Source organism: Meleagris gallopavo, chromosome 11 (genome assembly GCF_905368555.1).
Source record: "Meleagris gallopavo chromosome 11, MGAL_WU_HG_1.1, whole genome shotgun sequence".
NCBI lineage: Eukaryota > Metazoa > Chordata > Aves > Galliformes > Phasianidae > Meleagris > Meleagris gallopavo.
Genome location: NC_139414.1, coordinates 18138934 through 18156591, shown reverse-complemented (window position 1 = coordinate 18156591; position 17658 = coordinate 18138934). Strand labels below are relative to the sequence as shown.

At 36.3% G+C, this 17658-nt stretch overlaps 1 protein-coding gene across 10 annotated transcripts in view; it reads left to right on the top strand.

Moving 5' to 3' along the window:
- The window catches only part of NLGN1 (neuroligin 1), a 494803-nt gene extending 477381 nt beyond the window's left edge, over window positions 1-17422 (top strand). For 7 of the 10 annotated variants that reach the window (XM_085232837.1, XM_085232836.1, XM_085232835.1 and 4 more), the window contains 3 exons: window positions 7681-7893; window positions 12486-13275; window positions 14104-17422. In XM_085232837.1, the coding sequence (XP_085088963.1) occupies window positions 7681-7893; window positions 12486-13275; window positions 14104-14926 (1826 nt within the window). In that variant the 3' untranslated portion in view covers window positions 14927-17422. The remainder of the gene's footprint in view (window positions 1-7680; window positions 7894-12485; window positions 13276-14103) is intronic. The other 3 variants (XM_085232842.1, XM_085232840.1, XM_085232838.1) reach the window with 1 other exon arrangement.
- Window positions 17423-17658: the final 236 nt, after the last annotated feature.

Below are 17658 nucleotides of genomic sequence, written 5' to 3'. Positions count from 1 at the left end.
CCACCTATGCCAAATGTCATCCATCAGTTCTTAGGGCTTACTTCTACTTTCCAATATGTGTCAGCACATATCACTAAAAATCCTTTAAAATGAGTTTCTGCAGCTGTATCCTTGAGACTAGACTTGCCTCCTCCTTTACTTTTTTTCTCTTACGGCATATCCAGAAATCAGTATTAAAGATCACTTCTTGTGGACTAGCTGTGTTGCTTACACAACTGTTTTAAACTATCTCCAAGATTATTATCAGACTTTCATTTGACTCTTCAGTAAAGATCATCTGTAATAAGCCACCACAGAGCTGATCTCTTGGGTAATCGTTTGGGACTGACTGTGCTTTGCTTTGAGCTCAGGTCTGACAAGCAGAGGGCAACTGACGCCCCTTCATCTGCTCTCCCTGTGTGTATGAGCTGCCTGCAGAGCCTAGGATCAGTGTACGCTTCCCACCCCAGTCCCAGATCTACCACATAGGTTTAGAGGATTCCCTCTACAAGGCTTGTCTCTGCAGCTGACCATTCCATAACAGACATCTGACCTGTACTTTCCATCGCCCTGTGTCTGACAGTGCTGTACCCACTGACTGATCCCATCTGACACATGGGCTGGGATTACTGGCAAGAAGCACCACCATGCCACAACTGGGAAACAGCCAGCGAGAGGCCTTACAACCATTGCCAACCTGCTGCTTTGTGGACCTTCCACACAGCGTGATCCTGTCAGCAAGCATTGGGGTTGTTAGGTGAGCATCTCATAATGTGAGAGACCACCCACATCAGCCTTTGTGTGACATACTGGAGGCACACAGTAAAAAAAAAACAAGCCAAGAACACAGTAGACCACATGAACAAGAGGCAGCATAAGCTTTTGAAAGCACTCACAGGCATTTATAATCTCCTCACTGAAACTTTGACATTTCCTAGCAGCATTCTGAGAGATCTTGGAATTAAATCTCCAAGCTTCAGTGTCTGTGACATGCTTGCCAAGAGTATCGCGATATATCTAGGCAACTTCCTTCCTGCTGTAAGGGTTGAGGAAAATCATCTTTCAGGGATAGGAAAAAAATTGGCAAGATGCAAGGAACTGAAAACTTCTATTGTTTCAAAGAGCCAAAAGGAAAGACCTTCCTTTTTGTAGGTTGTGGCCACTTTGCTAATATTAATTCAGATCTGGTACCCCTTGGAGGAATGTTAAAATCCCAGCAGTAAAATAGCAGTGCTGAAAAAGCACAGCAGAGTTCTTACACCACCATGCACTTTTCTCCATGTATGCTTTCAAAATGCCAAAGGATGAAGAATATAGTTATGAGTTCTTATATAGAGAACTAATTAAGTTCTGTAAATTGTTGACTTTGGTGAAATGGCTAGGAATTTCCCAAAGCTAGCTTCTGGAGCAATGGCACAGGCCAGAGAAGTTGATGCTGTTCGGATGTTTAAGCAATTCTTCACAACTGCAGCACTTTAAAGCCCAATAAGTGTATGAATTATTGCAGCCGTAGTGTGTTTTCACAATATGCGTTCATACACTTAGCTTTGGGGTACTGTTTTTACAGTAACAACCTAATTGGGGCAGTTAAAATAGTTGAGCTGGGTGACTGAAGTTATGTGAGTAGTGAAAACAACTACTCACAGAAACATCTTCATTTGTGAGATGTTTTCCCTAAGTCGGCTGTGTAGTCCATACTGAAGGGATGCGTTTTCTCTCTGTTAGGAAAAAAAAATAATAAAAATCCACAGCTTTATATGATTTCCAATTGTAATGACCTCGTATCAGAGCCTTCCCTGGTCTCTTCCATCACTTTGATCATTATTTTTATAGCACATCCAGATAAATTTTGTTAGTCACAATTTGATCATTGCAGAAATTGAAGCCTAACACAACCCAAAGCAAAGTCATGGGCTGAAAAAATCAGTTCAGGCTATTTATATGGAAGATATTTGCAGAGTATAAATAGTTTTTTGAGCAATTTATGTGACCTATCACATAACTTTAGTACTTGGGTGAAGAGTGTATAGTTTGCAAACATACATGTAGATAGAATGCACACCCGTTAACAAATATTTCACAATAGAACTTTGTCTTCTTATCATAATTTTGGTTTTAAGTTTAATTGCATCTGTCTTCTAAGTGTTTAAAAGTGCAGTGCATCCACCTGTAAAGATTCTGACTTGTTATTGTATCCTCTATAGAAAAAAAATCAAAATACAAGCCATCTATAAAAGAAGTGTTGCTCATCCTTGAGCAGAAGTGTATGGCAAATGAATATGAATGAATATTTTCATTGCAGTAAATGGTTTATATCTCCTACATCTTCCTTACTGGATGCTCTATTCCTTTTAGTCACCTTATCCATTGCTAAAATATGTTATTAATAGTAGGAATGGCTGGTCAGCAAAGCAAGGAGCAGTATCTTCTGCTCCATGAATATCACATATACATTAATGTTCACAGTGTTGCTGCCCACGTAATTCATTCAGATTAGTTAGCTGGTGCAAACTCAAGTGAGATGTCTAAGATGAAAACAAATGTGCTCTTTAACTTTAACCATATTACTTGAAATTTGCTTATCTTGCTCACATTTCTAACTGAGTAGGTACAGTCAAAAGGGCAACTGAAATTTTCTGTAGATTGCAATTACCATTGAATATTAATAGAGCTTGTCAAACCAAAGTCCTAGGCAAGGATCCTGCAATCCAAAGGAAATATAAAGCCATCCCTCAAAGTGCCCTGCATTCTTCCACTATACATTGAACCATTTTTGCTTGCACAATGCAACATATTCTTTTAGCAAAATAAAAGATGACATTTACCGCATAGGGATTTGTAACTGGAAACAGCTGAAACACGTTGCCTAAGCAGGCGGGCAATTGAAAAGCCATAAGTGTTGCTGCTTTCAGTAATGTAGCTCTTTGGGCAAAGTAAAAAAAAAAAAAAAAAAGAAAGAAAGGAAGAAAAAGCAGCCCACCTTGCAGCATGTTAGTGCACTTTCTATCACGTGATTTATTTTTAGAGTAGCATTTCCTGCTGTGTATTTTCTCACAGGCAAAGCAAGACATTCTGCGCCCTCTTTTCGTGCAGGCACAGAGGTTGCTGGGCTGAGGAATACTCCCAAGGACAGAACTCATCAGAAGGGTGCTTTGGTTCTCAGCGATAGGAAATGGCACTTCAGTATCTGCCAGCCCAATCCAACTCCTGCTGCATTATCAGGCTGTAGTAGTTCCCTTACCCTAGGAAAGAAATCTCTCTTAGCCTTCCCCTCTGCATTAATTTGCATGTTTAAATTAGGTCAGAGCTTAATATAATTGAATCTACTAAGGTTTTTAACAACATCTTTAAACTTTCCCATCTCTATTATTTTATTTACTCTTCAAAAATATTGGAATTGCATTAGAAAATTATTTGTGTGAATGGAAGCACAAATCATTAAATGGGCAGATAAGCCTATGCAGCATTAAAATTTATTTAACACAAAATACAGGGCCTGGTTGTGGCACACCGTCCATTTGTCGGACAGCCATGTGGCAGAGCCATGGTCCAAATGAGTTTAATAAATCTCTTGCTCAACTCACAAAAGACCATGTCCTCACTTCCATAATTCTATTATTGTCTGCTCCTTTAGAGGAGATAAAAGAAGAGATAGCCTCTCTGTTCAGAATATAAAATAGCAATTGTTCAGCTGATGATTGGAATGTTTCCAGTAGAAGAACTTAATTATGGAACAAAATCTGATCTTTTTAGAGAGTAATACCAAAATAAGGGTTTTTTTGTTTGTTTGTTTTGTTTTGTTTGTTTTGTTTTTGGAAATGTCTTCCTGAAATCACTAAAATATTGAATCATTTATTTCCCCTTTTTTTTTCTTTTTCTTTTTTTTTTTTTTAGAGTCAGGGATGATGGCTTCTGATAGTGTTCCTGCAGAGATGACAATCCTAGGATGTTAATAAGACACTATTTGCAGGGAGGGATAATATACTTTAATAAATTAGCCAATGCAGTTGAACAAACAGGCAGGCTTTCAGATACATACACTTGCACCAGCCATTTCCACCAAAGGCAGTTCACCTCTTTGACTCAAAATTGTTAGCTTAATATCTGCATAGTGTAGTGATTGTGTCCTAGAAATGACACAGATGGAGGAATAGATTTGATATTGGTTTTTATGGTATCTTTATTAACTACATTCTGAAATCTCCTCCAGGGATAAAAAATATTGGTAGAACCTCTATTTTGTCCTAGTGCTAAATAGGAGTAAGCACTTGCTCCGCAGACCTACAGAATGAGTATGATGCTGTGATTTAATGTATTTCTGTATGGATGTAACTGCAACATGGCACTCCTTGCTAGGGAAAAAAAAGGGAAAAAAAAGAAAGAAAACTTCATCTGTTTTATAAGTCCTATCTCCAATTTCGTGGCATTTTGAGTGCTTTTAGACCATGCTGATACTATTGCATATAAGAAAAAATGCATGAACAGGTGGTGATATTATCAGGCTTCTTATGGTTCTGAAAATTGAGATAGAAATGTTTCGTGTCATGAAAGTCAACATCAATAATCATCCATCTTGTGTAGATATGGAAGTCAGCCAATGTGGTTCTTGCTGAGGAGGCGTGAGATATTCCTTTTGCATCAGAGCTATTGCTCTGGACACAAGTCATAATTTCTCTAATTTAGATGAATGAGGTAAATATTACTAATACTTCTTTCTTTTTGTTCCTTTCTTTCTTTCTTTCTTTTTTTTTTTTTTTTTAAATAAACTGAAAGCTCCCCCTTCTGGCACATTTCCTGAATTGAATGCAAGTTTCTACTTTTAGCAGCAAGAGAAATTTCCTCTTTAGCTTCTTTTTAAGATCCTTTCCACAAAAAATTCTTTAAAATGAGTATATGTATGATTTTCCAAGGATTTCCCATTTTCCCATCAAGCTTCAGGGTTTGATGTGATCTCATTTAACATCAGGGGATTGCTTAAGTCTTCACCTGTAATTTTCAGCTGTCGTTTTTCCAGGCAAAGTCTTACTTGCTGCCTGCTTTGCTGCATATTATGCAGAATATAGAAAATAACTTGTTCAGAAATCTTGAGTGTTTTCATTTGTTTTCCTTCAAGACTTTCACTGCCATCTATTTTCAAAGTGCTAGAAGTCACTGAGAATTCTACACCTTTTTTTCATACCAACATGCAGCCTTGCTCAGAGCAGACCCTTTCTGAGCCCTAAGAATCTGCAAGGCAGAAAAAGGGAAAAAAAATCAAAGAGAGAGCTGTTTAGGGCACAATTTTGGTAATCACTGCTGTCCCATTGGTGCTTTTATTTCAAGGACTGCCACTTTCAATTGTTGTTGTTGGTGGTGGTGGTGGTGGTGGTGGTAATCCTGTAAGTCTGCACAATCACGTATGTGCTTCTTGATGATTTGATGTGTCACTGATTTTCCTCAGTCATGTGCTTACATAAGAAATGGAGAAGGTTCTCCCAGCATCTGCAGCCACAGGATCCAGTAGTTCCCATGGATTCACACATTTTAATTTTATTACAGCCACTGGTGCCATCCCTCAGCTCCAAGCAGGCTGACAAAGCATTGAGACTCTTTAGGAAGCTTTCAGTGGATTTGCTGTCATATCGTATCTCTGCATCTTTAAGAACTGTTTATGTGGAGACAGGAATGAGTGCTTCTGAGTATATTGGGGCTGGTCCGTTGCATAGGCATGCTTACCAGCCTCTTCGGTTGCGTGTAAGGAAATAAACGTAGGAGAGTCAAAAAAGAGAGTAAAATAGCATAATATTCATCTCAACTGAGTACGGGGTTGTAATAGTAAAATGAGAATGAATTCATTACGAGTTCATTTCTGGGTTTTCCCTGAATAAGGTGGTGATGTTTTCTTCTGTGACAATGATGCTACTTTCCTTTCCATGCGGTTAAATAATAAGTAAGTGTGGTGGGTTTTAGTCATAAAATAGTTGTTATTTTAGAGTCCGGTATCCAAACAGCGATTTACAACAGCTACAGTGAATGAAGTATGCCCATTAGACCTGTACATTAGCTCTGAAAATGGGAGAATTGCTGGCCTGGCACCTTATGCCACTTTCCTGTCTCCTCTCCATGGTAACAAAGATCAGGACTGACCTACACAAACAAAACTCTTCACCCCAAATGTGCCATAGCTCTACAACTGAGGCAGCGATGCCGATTAGCCATCAGTGCAGTTTACAGCAAAGGTCTCTTACTATAAATGTCTACATAAGAATACCAATTTCAGAAGAATACCACATGTAAGCTTGGCATTTGAAGTCAAATAGGAACAATCATAAGGTACCAAATTGCATGTTCCTAGTACATATGGATATAGGTATGCATGTGCACCTAGCTGTCTTCTTGGTGAATTCTTACATTATATATGTGTTTGCACTTCTCCATTTCTTTGTAGAAATATCTCTTAAGATGTTGTTCTTGTCATAATGAAGCAGTGACAGTCCTCTGAGAGCCATGTTGTAGTTTTGTTTAAAAAAAACTGTGAATTTCTGAGTAGGCTGTCTACACTAAAGAGAGTTAAATCAGTGTAACTTTAACTAGAGTAGAAGATTCACTAATACATAAATAATGTGGAAATAACTGCTCTAATGGTTGCATTTCTCTACGAAGCATGTACTGAAAACAGTTACATTGTTGACTTAGTGATGATTAAATCAGTTCCATATGCAAATGGAGGCACCGGGCTGCATCAGGATGCTGGTATTATTTAAATATTTTGGTTTTTAAGGCTTAAGAACATTGGAAATGTCAACTAACGGTATCCAAGAGCAAAACAGAGTATTTTATCAACGGTGATTCTCTCCAAAGTCTTTATTGTCCACCATTTATTCAGTAGGCTCTAATGACAGAAGTAATGGCAATAATAAATGCCAGGGCACTGCTGGGAGTAAAGTGTAAAACAGTCGTTCCTGCATCTGATGTGTTGCACTGTTTTTCTTCCAGTAGGAATAAAAGGAAGCAATTCCTGTGCTCTCCCGATTGCCCCGAGCTCTTATCTTCTTGATGTTCAGGGGACACAGAAATGGCTTAAATTGTCTTTATCCTTTTAATGTAGATTCAATTAATTGAGGTTAATGACTGTGTGCTGGAACTTGGGGACTTGAGTTCATTTTTCAATATAGTTGTCCGGTGACACCAGCTGTATTTTTAGGGGGAGAAAAGAATATGGAAAAAAAAAAAAAAGAAAATAAAGATTGTATTATTGTGATTTAACTGAACATGATATGCAAAGAAGTGGAGTTGTTGCCTTTTGAGCAGGAACAAAGCTGTCGGATGCATCTGCAGAACTGCAATACACAGTTGACCAACCCCTTAAAAATGCTTTCATCACATCTGTTTTCTAAACCTTTACTCTTTAACTTAGTGTAATCAGCACAGAGTCTTTGGGAGCAGTAAATTGTGACTTGTTAGTACTTTGATGAATACTCAGCCTGTGATGTTTCTTCATTTTCTCTACATTAATATATCATGGCCAAAAGAGTGAACACAAAAGGAATTATTCCAAGGCGAGTGCAAAATTGTAAATTGCTGTCTAGTGAATATGGAAAATGATGCAATTGCATGATGCTTAACTTCGTATACCTTTAAAGTATTACCTAGAAGACTGCAGAAAGATTAGTCAGAAGAGTACTTCTCTAACCCTTTCTTTTTTTTCGTTTCCATTCACAGGATTTTTGAGCACTGGGGACCAAGCAGCAAAAGGAAACTATGGCCTCCTTGATCTAATTCAAGCTTTGCGATGGACTAGTGAAAATATTGGGTTCTTTGGTGGTGACCCGTTAAGAATAACTGTTTTTGGATCTGGTGCAGGCGGTTCATGCGTCAATCTGTTGACTTTATCCCATTATTCTGAAGGTAACCGTTGGAGCAATTCAACCAAAGGTATTATGCAGGTTGCAAATTTTGACAATTTTGGTGTCTGCATGCCACCACCATTAGTACTATGTGATGCTTTGTATATTCCCTTTGTTCTATGAACAGTTGAGTTCAGCTCAGTATTAAGCAAACTTTCTAAAGGCTGTACTTAGCCGCCTTCCCCCTCAGCTCTTCTGTGCATGTTTAAATTTTGGGTCACTTTCTTCTTTTTCCTATGGAGCTTTGTTGAAATGCTTTATAGCAGACTTCTGAACAGCATATGCTCAGTGTATCAGTTTTGTCTCTCTTCTTTCCTACCTAAGGGTGTCCTTTTTGGAAAACCAGTCAGTCATGCTCACAGTAGATGAGGTCATCTATATTCAGACAATCATGAAAGGCAAGTTTAGTTTCTCATGAGGAGCAGAATTTAAGGAAAACTAAAAAGACACAGTTTCTCTTTTCAGGCTAACAACTAAAATACTTAAAACTACTATTTTGTGTGAAGGAGAAGAGTACCTAGTTCAGAAATCTTTGGTCTGAAACTGCATAAGCTTCTACTTGCTGTCATCTAATTAAAAAAAATAAAAATGGTTGAATGTCTTGCATGCATGATCCAAAATTGTCAAAGCATCCAAGTTGCAAATGGATTTTCTTCTATATCTTTTCCTATTCCGTAACTAACACCTTTTCTCTCTACTTGAGGCAGACAGCAGGAAATTAAAAACAAGCTGTTTGAGGGCCCCCAATTTTTTATTCCATTAGCTTAGTATCGAAGTTCCACGTGGATTTTCTCATTTGCATGGCTATTGCTTATCGATCACATTACTTCTGTCTCACTGTTTTCACAAATAAATCCGTATTGTTGATTTTTACAAAGGAAATCACACTGTCACTGGGCACACAATCCCACACTGGTTTATATTGTTGTATCTTCATGGAAGACTAATTGGCCAGTCATAAAACAATAATTCCAGTGAGATTAAAATAGCTGTATTTACCCAACGCTGTGATACAGAACCCACTGAGGTCAATGAAAGTGACAGGTTCTTTAGGTCAGGCCTTTAAACTATTTTAAAAGAGAGAAATAAATGGATTCTCTTTACAAGAAGCATTACCCTGCAATCTGAAATTCACAGTGCTTCATCTTTTTTTTTTTTTTTTTTTTTTTTTCTTTTTTTTTTCACCAGAACTCACAAGAAATAACTTTCGGTGTGGAGGGTTTGGCTTAAAGTTGAATGAGACCTTATTTCTCTTCTTTCCTCTTACTTAATTTTAATCATAGAATCATAGGATATCCCAAATTGGAAGGGACCCAAAAGGATGATGGAGTCCAACTCCTGGACCACGCAGGACTACACAAAACTAGACCATAATACTAATCTTACTGATGCAATGTGGCATTCATGTGATATGCCACTATTTAAAATATCTGGACAGTCATGTCTTGCCTCCTATCAGGAAATTTTACTCTGTCATATTCAACACATATCCAGAATTCTTCCAGGAGCAGAATTTCTGGGGGGATACTGGTGCCATTATTTTCCAACATAACAGTTCAAAGGATCTGGAGGGAGGGTTTAAGGATGTGTATGTGAAATGGAGTTGTAAATGTCAGGGTTTCTTTTATAACAAAAGGAAAAAAACAAAACCAAAACAAAACAAAAAAAACCTTTATTGAATTTTGGATTAAACATGCCACCCACATGTACTCATTATATTTCACTTGGAGATTTTTAGACGTGTCACTAAAGAATTACTAAAATAATTTGGTCAGCTTCAAATAAGAAAAGCTGTTTAAATTTTTTTAAAATATTTTGCAATATACTAATATTTTCCAAACAAATTTTGTTGCAAATTGTTAACCAGTCTCTTTCATAAGATGCAAATTCAGTTGCTCTCTTTGCTCCATTTTCCTTTGGAAGGATCACTTGGTAGCTGAGGGGACACATTCAGCCCCTTTTAAGATGGTGCTGTTCTGTGCAGCCCATCTGCAAGTGGGCAGAACAGCACTCATCTTTAGAAAGCACTCTGAAAATGTAGATGAATAAATGCAAATTGCAAATTATTATTATTTATTTGGTGAGCTTTTGAATAGAAGTCACAAAGCGATATGGTCTGCTGAGCATTTAAATCTTCTTGCCATCAGTTTGAAGCCCGTAAGCTATAATAATCATGCACATTATCAGATAAAAATATATTTCTCCTTCCTGTGAGATAATGATCTGACAGAATGAAAATAATTTTTCACAGCATTATTCATTTTTTACCAAACAGTTTGAGACGAGGAATATTCCCTTAAGAATTTTTCACCAGAAGGGAGGATGTTTAGTTTCATTTCCTAAGAGAACTTTAAGGCTAGAGGACTTGACCACTTTTACTTAATCCAGTGTTCAATGTTTATATTCACTTAGCAAGCCATTGTGTTTAAAGCAGCATTTTTTAATACGTAGCCTACTCTTTCTGTCCTTCTTCAGAGATATTTAATAAAGCAATAAAAAGAGATTTATGCAATATGCAAAAAGAAACATTATGAAGTATCATGAAATGCATGTTTGTGAAAATTCAGTTTTGTCATTTTGTTACATTTAATATAATGCCTGGATCCTCTGGGGTAATTCCTCTGACTTTGCACTGATTTATACTAGCTCAATATCTGACCTTGTAAACATGCAGATATATTTTTACTTGCTTTATAGCTCCAGCTCTTTCTTATTTTTTACTCATTTCTTTCAAGGAAATAACATCTTGGATATGACTTCTCGTAAATTTAAGGAGAAGCTTGAGTTTACATATTTCAATCCCTACACCTATCTGATTTTAAGACTTGGATTTCACTTTAATACAGTCTAAAATGATTTGAAAATTCCTCATAAGCTTGTAAAATATTTCCTTATAGCAATTGATCCTTAATAACTTCTGAATGTGCAGAATCTGGTACTGCAGTATAGTTTGTAAAGACACATCTCTGACTTAATTAAGAGAATACGGAAGTATTTAATTTTATTTTTTTAATTGATAGAAATATGTTACCTATCAAAGTATATGACGTGTTTTGCATTATTGAAATCAAGTTCTGAAGTAAGCTGAGTACCTTAGCACTAATTTCTTTTGTGGAAGTACCCAGCTCTTCACCAAACATGGGCCAGAATATACATCCTGAGCAAAATTAAGTGAGGCCAAATGTCATTTCGTGTCAGTTCCTGACCAAAGTCAGTGGAATTACTCTGGGTACCTACAAAAGTAAGTAAAACCTAATTCTGAGCTATATGTCTTATACCAGTACGACTTACATTTGCAATGGACCATTTTGTATTACTTGTAGTGAGCTTTAAAAAGGTAGAATCCAGTGTAAAATACCTTCCAGTAGTAAGTCCTAAAGTTAATGATATGAACTGGATGCACGTCCATGGAAATGAAAAAAAAAAAAAAAAACCACAAAAAAAAACCAGAAAGACCACAAGCACCTACATATAATCTAAGTTTCTATTGTACTAACATTAAAAATGAGAATTATAGGAGATCAATTTTTCTGTCTTTTGTTACACTCAAAATTTCTTTCAGAAATGGAACTGTTCTTTCCAGAGGGAGTGAGAAAAAGCCCAAAATGAAAGGAATGCATGATATATAGGAATAAGATTGGAGTCTTCACCATGTTAAAGTCATTAGCAAAAAAATTAATTGATTTATTGACGACAAGAAGGGTGAGGCTTTACTTCATAACACACTCCAAAATGCTTATGGAGAGGAGAGGAAAAGGTCAATTTTAAAACAGTTTTTATTTCTATGAGTGGAATTCCTGATCCAGAATGCTAGTTAAATCAGCAGAAATTCAAATTAGTTGCACTGAAGTCCTTGGGATTTGCTACAAGTTTATATACAGAGCTGGTTCATGCTCTCTTTCCTAAACGAATACCTGAACATATGCTCATATCTCTGAATTACAAAGTTAAATAGTGTAAAATATACATTTTTCATGTTTCACGTGTGATCACTATAAACATTCATTAAAAAAACACTTTACAAGAAAGGATCTTGAACTCTCAGACACATGTAAATTTAATAGCTGCCTAGTACCTTCTCATCCATTGCTCCAAAACATTAACTTTTGCTATAATATACAGTTCAAATACACCGTACCTCTCAAACCAGGTTTAATCCCAAGGAGAAAATAAAATAGCAGTATATCAGTTTTATTTAATACGTGATCATATACATGCATGCTGATGATAGCTTGAAGAGACTTCCTGGCTTTTTCTCCAGCCTATAATGTGTTTTAAAGACAGGAGTTTCTTTCATACTAATAGCATCACTGGTCACAAGGTAATGCTGCTACTTTTTCTTTCTGAGTTCCTTTTGAAAGTCTGATCTTCAGCTGGACTACACAAGGGTAGAATCATTTGCTTCAGTTTCTGCACATATTGTGTTGATTTTGTAGACATTACCTGTAGACTTAAAGGCAGTCAGATCTCATCATCTTGTGTATTTATCTATTACTAAGATTGTTTTTAAGTATTTTTTCTGTTAAACTTTACTAGTGTTTCAAAGAACTTCTTTGAATCTTTCAAGTATATAGCTGTTTCAAGGTCACTTCAGTAGTTTTAAAATATTTCTCCCCACAGGACTTTTTCAAAGAGCAATAGCTCAAAGTGGAACAGCACTGTCCAGCTGGGCGGTTAGTTTTCAGCCTGCAAAATATGCCAGGATGCTGGCTACAAAAGTTGGTTGCAACATGTCAGACACTGTAGAACTGGTAGAATGTCTACAGAAGAAGCCTTATAGAGAACTCGTTGACCAGGACATTCAACCAGCTAGATACCATATAGCCTTTGGACCAGTAATTGATGGCGATGTGATACCTGATGATCCTCAGATATTGATGGAACAAGGAGAATTCCTCAATTATGACATCATGCTGGGAGTTAATCAAGGCGAAGGATTAAAATTTGTTGAAAATATTGTGGATAGTGAAGATGGCATATCGGCTAGTGATTTTGACTTCGCAGTTTCTAATTTTGTCGATAACTTGTACGGATACCCTGAAGGCAAAGATATATTGAGGGAAACTATTAAATTTATGTACACCGACTGGGCAGATCGACACAATCCTGAGACCAGAAGGAAAACACTGCTGGCTTTGTTTACTGATCACCAATGGGTTGCACCAGCAGTGGCCACAGCTGATCTTCACTCGAATTTTGGATCGCCTACATATTTCTATGCCTTTTACCATCATTGCCAGACAGATCAGGTACCTGCATGGGCAGATGCAGCCCATGGAGATGAGGTTCCTTACGTACTGGGAATCCCCATGATTGGTCCTACTGAATTATTTCCTTGTAATTTCTCCAAAAATGATGTCATGCTAAGTGCAGTAGTGATGACATACTGGACAAACTTCGCAAAAACTGGGTGAGTACCAGATAATGAATAATTTTATATAAAAACACTGCGTATAAGTAATTAATGCTTTCCCTTGAATATTTCCCTTGGAAATACTCACAGATGAGTAAGAAATTAAGAATTGGGTTACATAGCTGGGTAATGTCATTGAGTTCACTTATACGTTCTGGCAAAAGGAGAGAAAAATATCTTTGTGAGTAATCTGAATGAAGATATTTTAAACACCACATACACAAAAATCACTAGAAAAGTAATAAATTGACTGTTTAGCATATGCAGGTAGTTAAAAAAGTTTTACATTAATACATCTAACAACTTGAGAGGTTTTGACATTTTCACAAATCCCGCTTTTAGTTGTAGCTCAAAATGCTACTCCACCTTTGGCCGTTGGAGTCTAAGTCAGTATGTGTTACGTTGAGTTATGCCCTGCTGTGGTCTTTTCACCTCTAGAAGACCACAGATACTGTGTGTGAACTGAAATGCTGTGCTTCAGGTTACTAAAATGAAAATAGAAAAAGCTTAATGGCCTCTCACACTGGTTTCTTGAAGGCATTTGCCCACATCACCACACTGCTGGCAGTTTTTCCTCAGCAGTAAAAGATTTGTGTGAGCGATACTATCATTTTTTAGAAATAGAGAAGTGATGAATTCTATGTAACAAAAGATTATATGTGGTTCATTTGCATAATACTGTATCTAGCTGAGATTAATAAGACCTCTTCTTTTAAGAAATAATATGCTGCTCTGTCCAAAGGCAGACGTGAATGTTAAGTATAAGATACTAATTTTATATTTCCTTTTGAAATACTGTATAAAATTTGAGATTTTCTTTTTTAGTGACCCAAATCAGCCCGTGCCACAAGATACAAAATTCATCCATACAAAACCAAATCGTTTTGAAGAAGTAGCATGGACCAGATATTCTCAGAAAGACCAACTGTATCTTCACATTGGATTAAAACCACGAGTTAAAGAACATTATAGGGCCAATAAAGTGAACCTTTGGTTGGAACTGGTACCTCATCTGCACAATCTTAACGACATTTCACAGTATACCTCTACCACAACTAAAGTGCCATCAACAGATAATACTTTCAGACCAACAAGGAAAAATTCCGTTTCTGTTACTTCAGCCTTTCCTACAGCCAAACAAGATGATCCCAAACAGCAACCAAGCCCATTTTCAGTGGATCAAAGAGACTATTCAACAGAGTTGAGTGTTACTATTGCAGTTGGTGCATCTTTACTCTTCCTGAACATTTTGGCCTTTGCAGCATTGTACTACAAAAAGGACAAGCGGAGACATGATGTTCATAGAAGATGTAGCCCACAACGTACTACTACCAATGATCTCACCCATGCACAAGAAGAGGAGATAATGTCCCTCCAAATGAAGCACACTGACTTGGATCATGAATGTGAGTCCATCCATCCACATGAGGTGGTTCTCAGGACCGCCTGTCCCCCAGACTACACGCTAGCTATGAGAAGGTCTCCTGATGATATTCCCTTAATGACGCCCAACACCATCACAATGATTCCCAACACTATACCAGGGATTCAGCCCTTACACACATTCAATACATTTACCGGAGGACAGAACAATACTCTGCCCCATCCTCATCCCCACCCCCATTCACACTCAACAACCAGGGTATAGCCAGACAAGATGAAACAAACTTTATTTTTGATGGATTACAGTAGGTGATATTACTGAAGATTACTTGGTTTTCAACCTACAAGACTCTTACTATTTAAATATGGAGGAATATTATGTGAATATACATATCAAGAACTTTTGGGGTTTTGAAAAAAAAAATGAATTGTACATATATCAAATGAACTTAAGAAACAAAAACAAACAAACAGAAAACCACCCAACTGTTTGCAATTGCTTGAAACAGTTGTCCTGAATGATACTTTTTCATTCACATTCAAGTATTAATTTTCTGAAGATTTAAGTTACATAATGGAATTAGGCATGTGCAACACAAACAGGAAAGAACAAAGACTGAAAATTTTAAAAACCTATAAATATGCACAAGGGACACACTAATGGAATGTCAGATAATTTTCACCAATTTTTATTTGGACCTGTTTTATTGTGTAGACCATATTTACATATTTGAATAAGTACACAAAGCACCAATGCTGTTAAGGCCTTAGGAAGGGGCTCATGCTGAGATCTGCCAGTCAGACAAAGAAGTTTTACAGCCTGGCAGGTACAACATTATCACTTAAGTGCTGTCAGTATAAAAGTTGTGGGAATAAAAGAAACTGGTTATTTTTAGCACGATGTGCATGATAATTTATATGCTTGGTGGCTGTGCTGCTGATTAAGCCGTAATTAAAATTCTTCTCATCCCATTGGAGTTTTTAATAGAAGCTTTCTCCATCAATTGGCACAACCTAAGGAAGTTTTTTAAAGGGGCAAAAGTAATTACAGTGAAATATTTCATAGTAATTTCAGTAAAAGAAGGAATTGCAACAGTTCTAAGAGGTATTTTTGGAATTCTAGGTATGCAGTGGTGAAAACTCACTGATTTGAATCCCAGAAAAAAATCTATTTTATTAATGTTGTTTTCCCTTTCCACCTAAATAGTGTCTAACATTAACATAATTGTAACTCTAATGGAAACTCCTGTGGTAAAAGATTTATAATTTTCTGTGACTTAATTATAATATATTTAGTTCAAACTGGTGAGGTAAAGTGTGTCCAAAGATTGAATTGCAATGATATTTTGTGGTATAAAAACGCCCCAATATTACCACTCTGATTACATCTCTCAGTTTATTGTTTGAACTCATGTTGCATGTTACAGAGTTTACTTATGATACTTTAATATAAAGTTAATTCCCGTTTTGCTATACATTAGCCATTGAAATGAATTCGGTAGATCAGAAGAGGGTATGGAAGAACGGGGAGAGCGCCAAAACCTGGAAATTTTAATATCTGAATGCTACGTATGTTTGTGTGATTCAAAATGAGTGTTCTAAAATCAAAAGAAATTTTTCATTCCCTGTTGCTTTCCAATAATTATATACCACAGTCCTTTCAAAATGTTTGTATATGTAATCAGATGTACATTTATATAAAAGAAATAATTGAGATGGACTTAAGAGCACATCCCTGATAAATACTTTCTCTCTTACCTGTACTATATTTCTATTAGACTAAAGTTATGTGATTTTTTTTTACATTTTTTCAAATTACTAGCAATTTTGATAGTTTGTAAGATAATGCGAAGAACTTTCTCTGACAAACTAACTGCAGTAACAGAAACATTTCTTTTCAGTTACTCTTTTTCAAGAATGAAAGCTTATTACACAAAAAAAAAAATAATAAATTGTATACTACTTGATGGAAAATTACTTTGTACTTCTTGGCCATATTACTGGTCACTGAGTGAAATAAAGATAATCTGGATAACGAATATTATTCCAATGCTAAGAGACCTGATCTTTGCTCATTAAAGAGCTAAAATGTTTATTGCTGTTTTGTCATTTTTTAATGAAGTAATGGTAACTGTCTCAAATAAAGAGTAATATCTTAAGACCAGTCTGGTTTTTGAAGACATGGACATGCCTTCTGCAATTAACAGAACTGCATATTTACAGGCCAGTCCTAGCTGCTGTCATATCTTCCAAAAGCACCGACTTTATGTTACAGTATTACACAGAAATCTCTCCTGTCATTTTCAGAAAAAAGTTCAAAATATAAATATAAAAATGAAGACCAAAAAAGAAAGCCAGTGAACAGGCCTAATTGGAATAAATTTGCAGAAGTCCACAACAGAAAAAAATCACCTTGGTTTTATTTGGATGTGTTAACATTTATGGAACAGCCACTAGGAAGTTCAAAGCACGTTTGCTAACATCAAGCATGAACATTAAAAGTGAAGCTATAATCAAAACAAAATGCTGTGATTTCAGTCATTTTATTTAGCTAAAAAAGCCCACAATTGAAATCCGTGTATTCAATGAGTGCATCTCCCAGTCCCCAGTGTTAAAAATTAAGATCTTTTGGTAGAAGCAAAAACAGTATTGTCTTCAAAATCCAGGGCGGTCTGTGTGCAATTTCTGCCTGATGTGGTTGTGCTTTTAGACTGTGACCTGCCAATGTAAACCAATAAAAAAATTGTCTGCCATCTAATAATTATTGTTTGATAGGAAGATTGTATTTTGCTATGTTGATGAACAAAACAACAACAAAAAAAAAAACCACAAAAAATATTGATGGCCATAAAACAAGATATTAATGAAATATGATTTTATGTGCTTTTCTTAACTTTATCAAAACCAAAATAACTTTCTACTATAGTTTATTTGTGGCCATATATATATATATCTATATATACAGTATCTGGTAATTGTTTACTTTTATTAGTTACA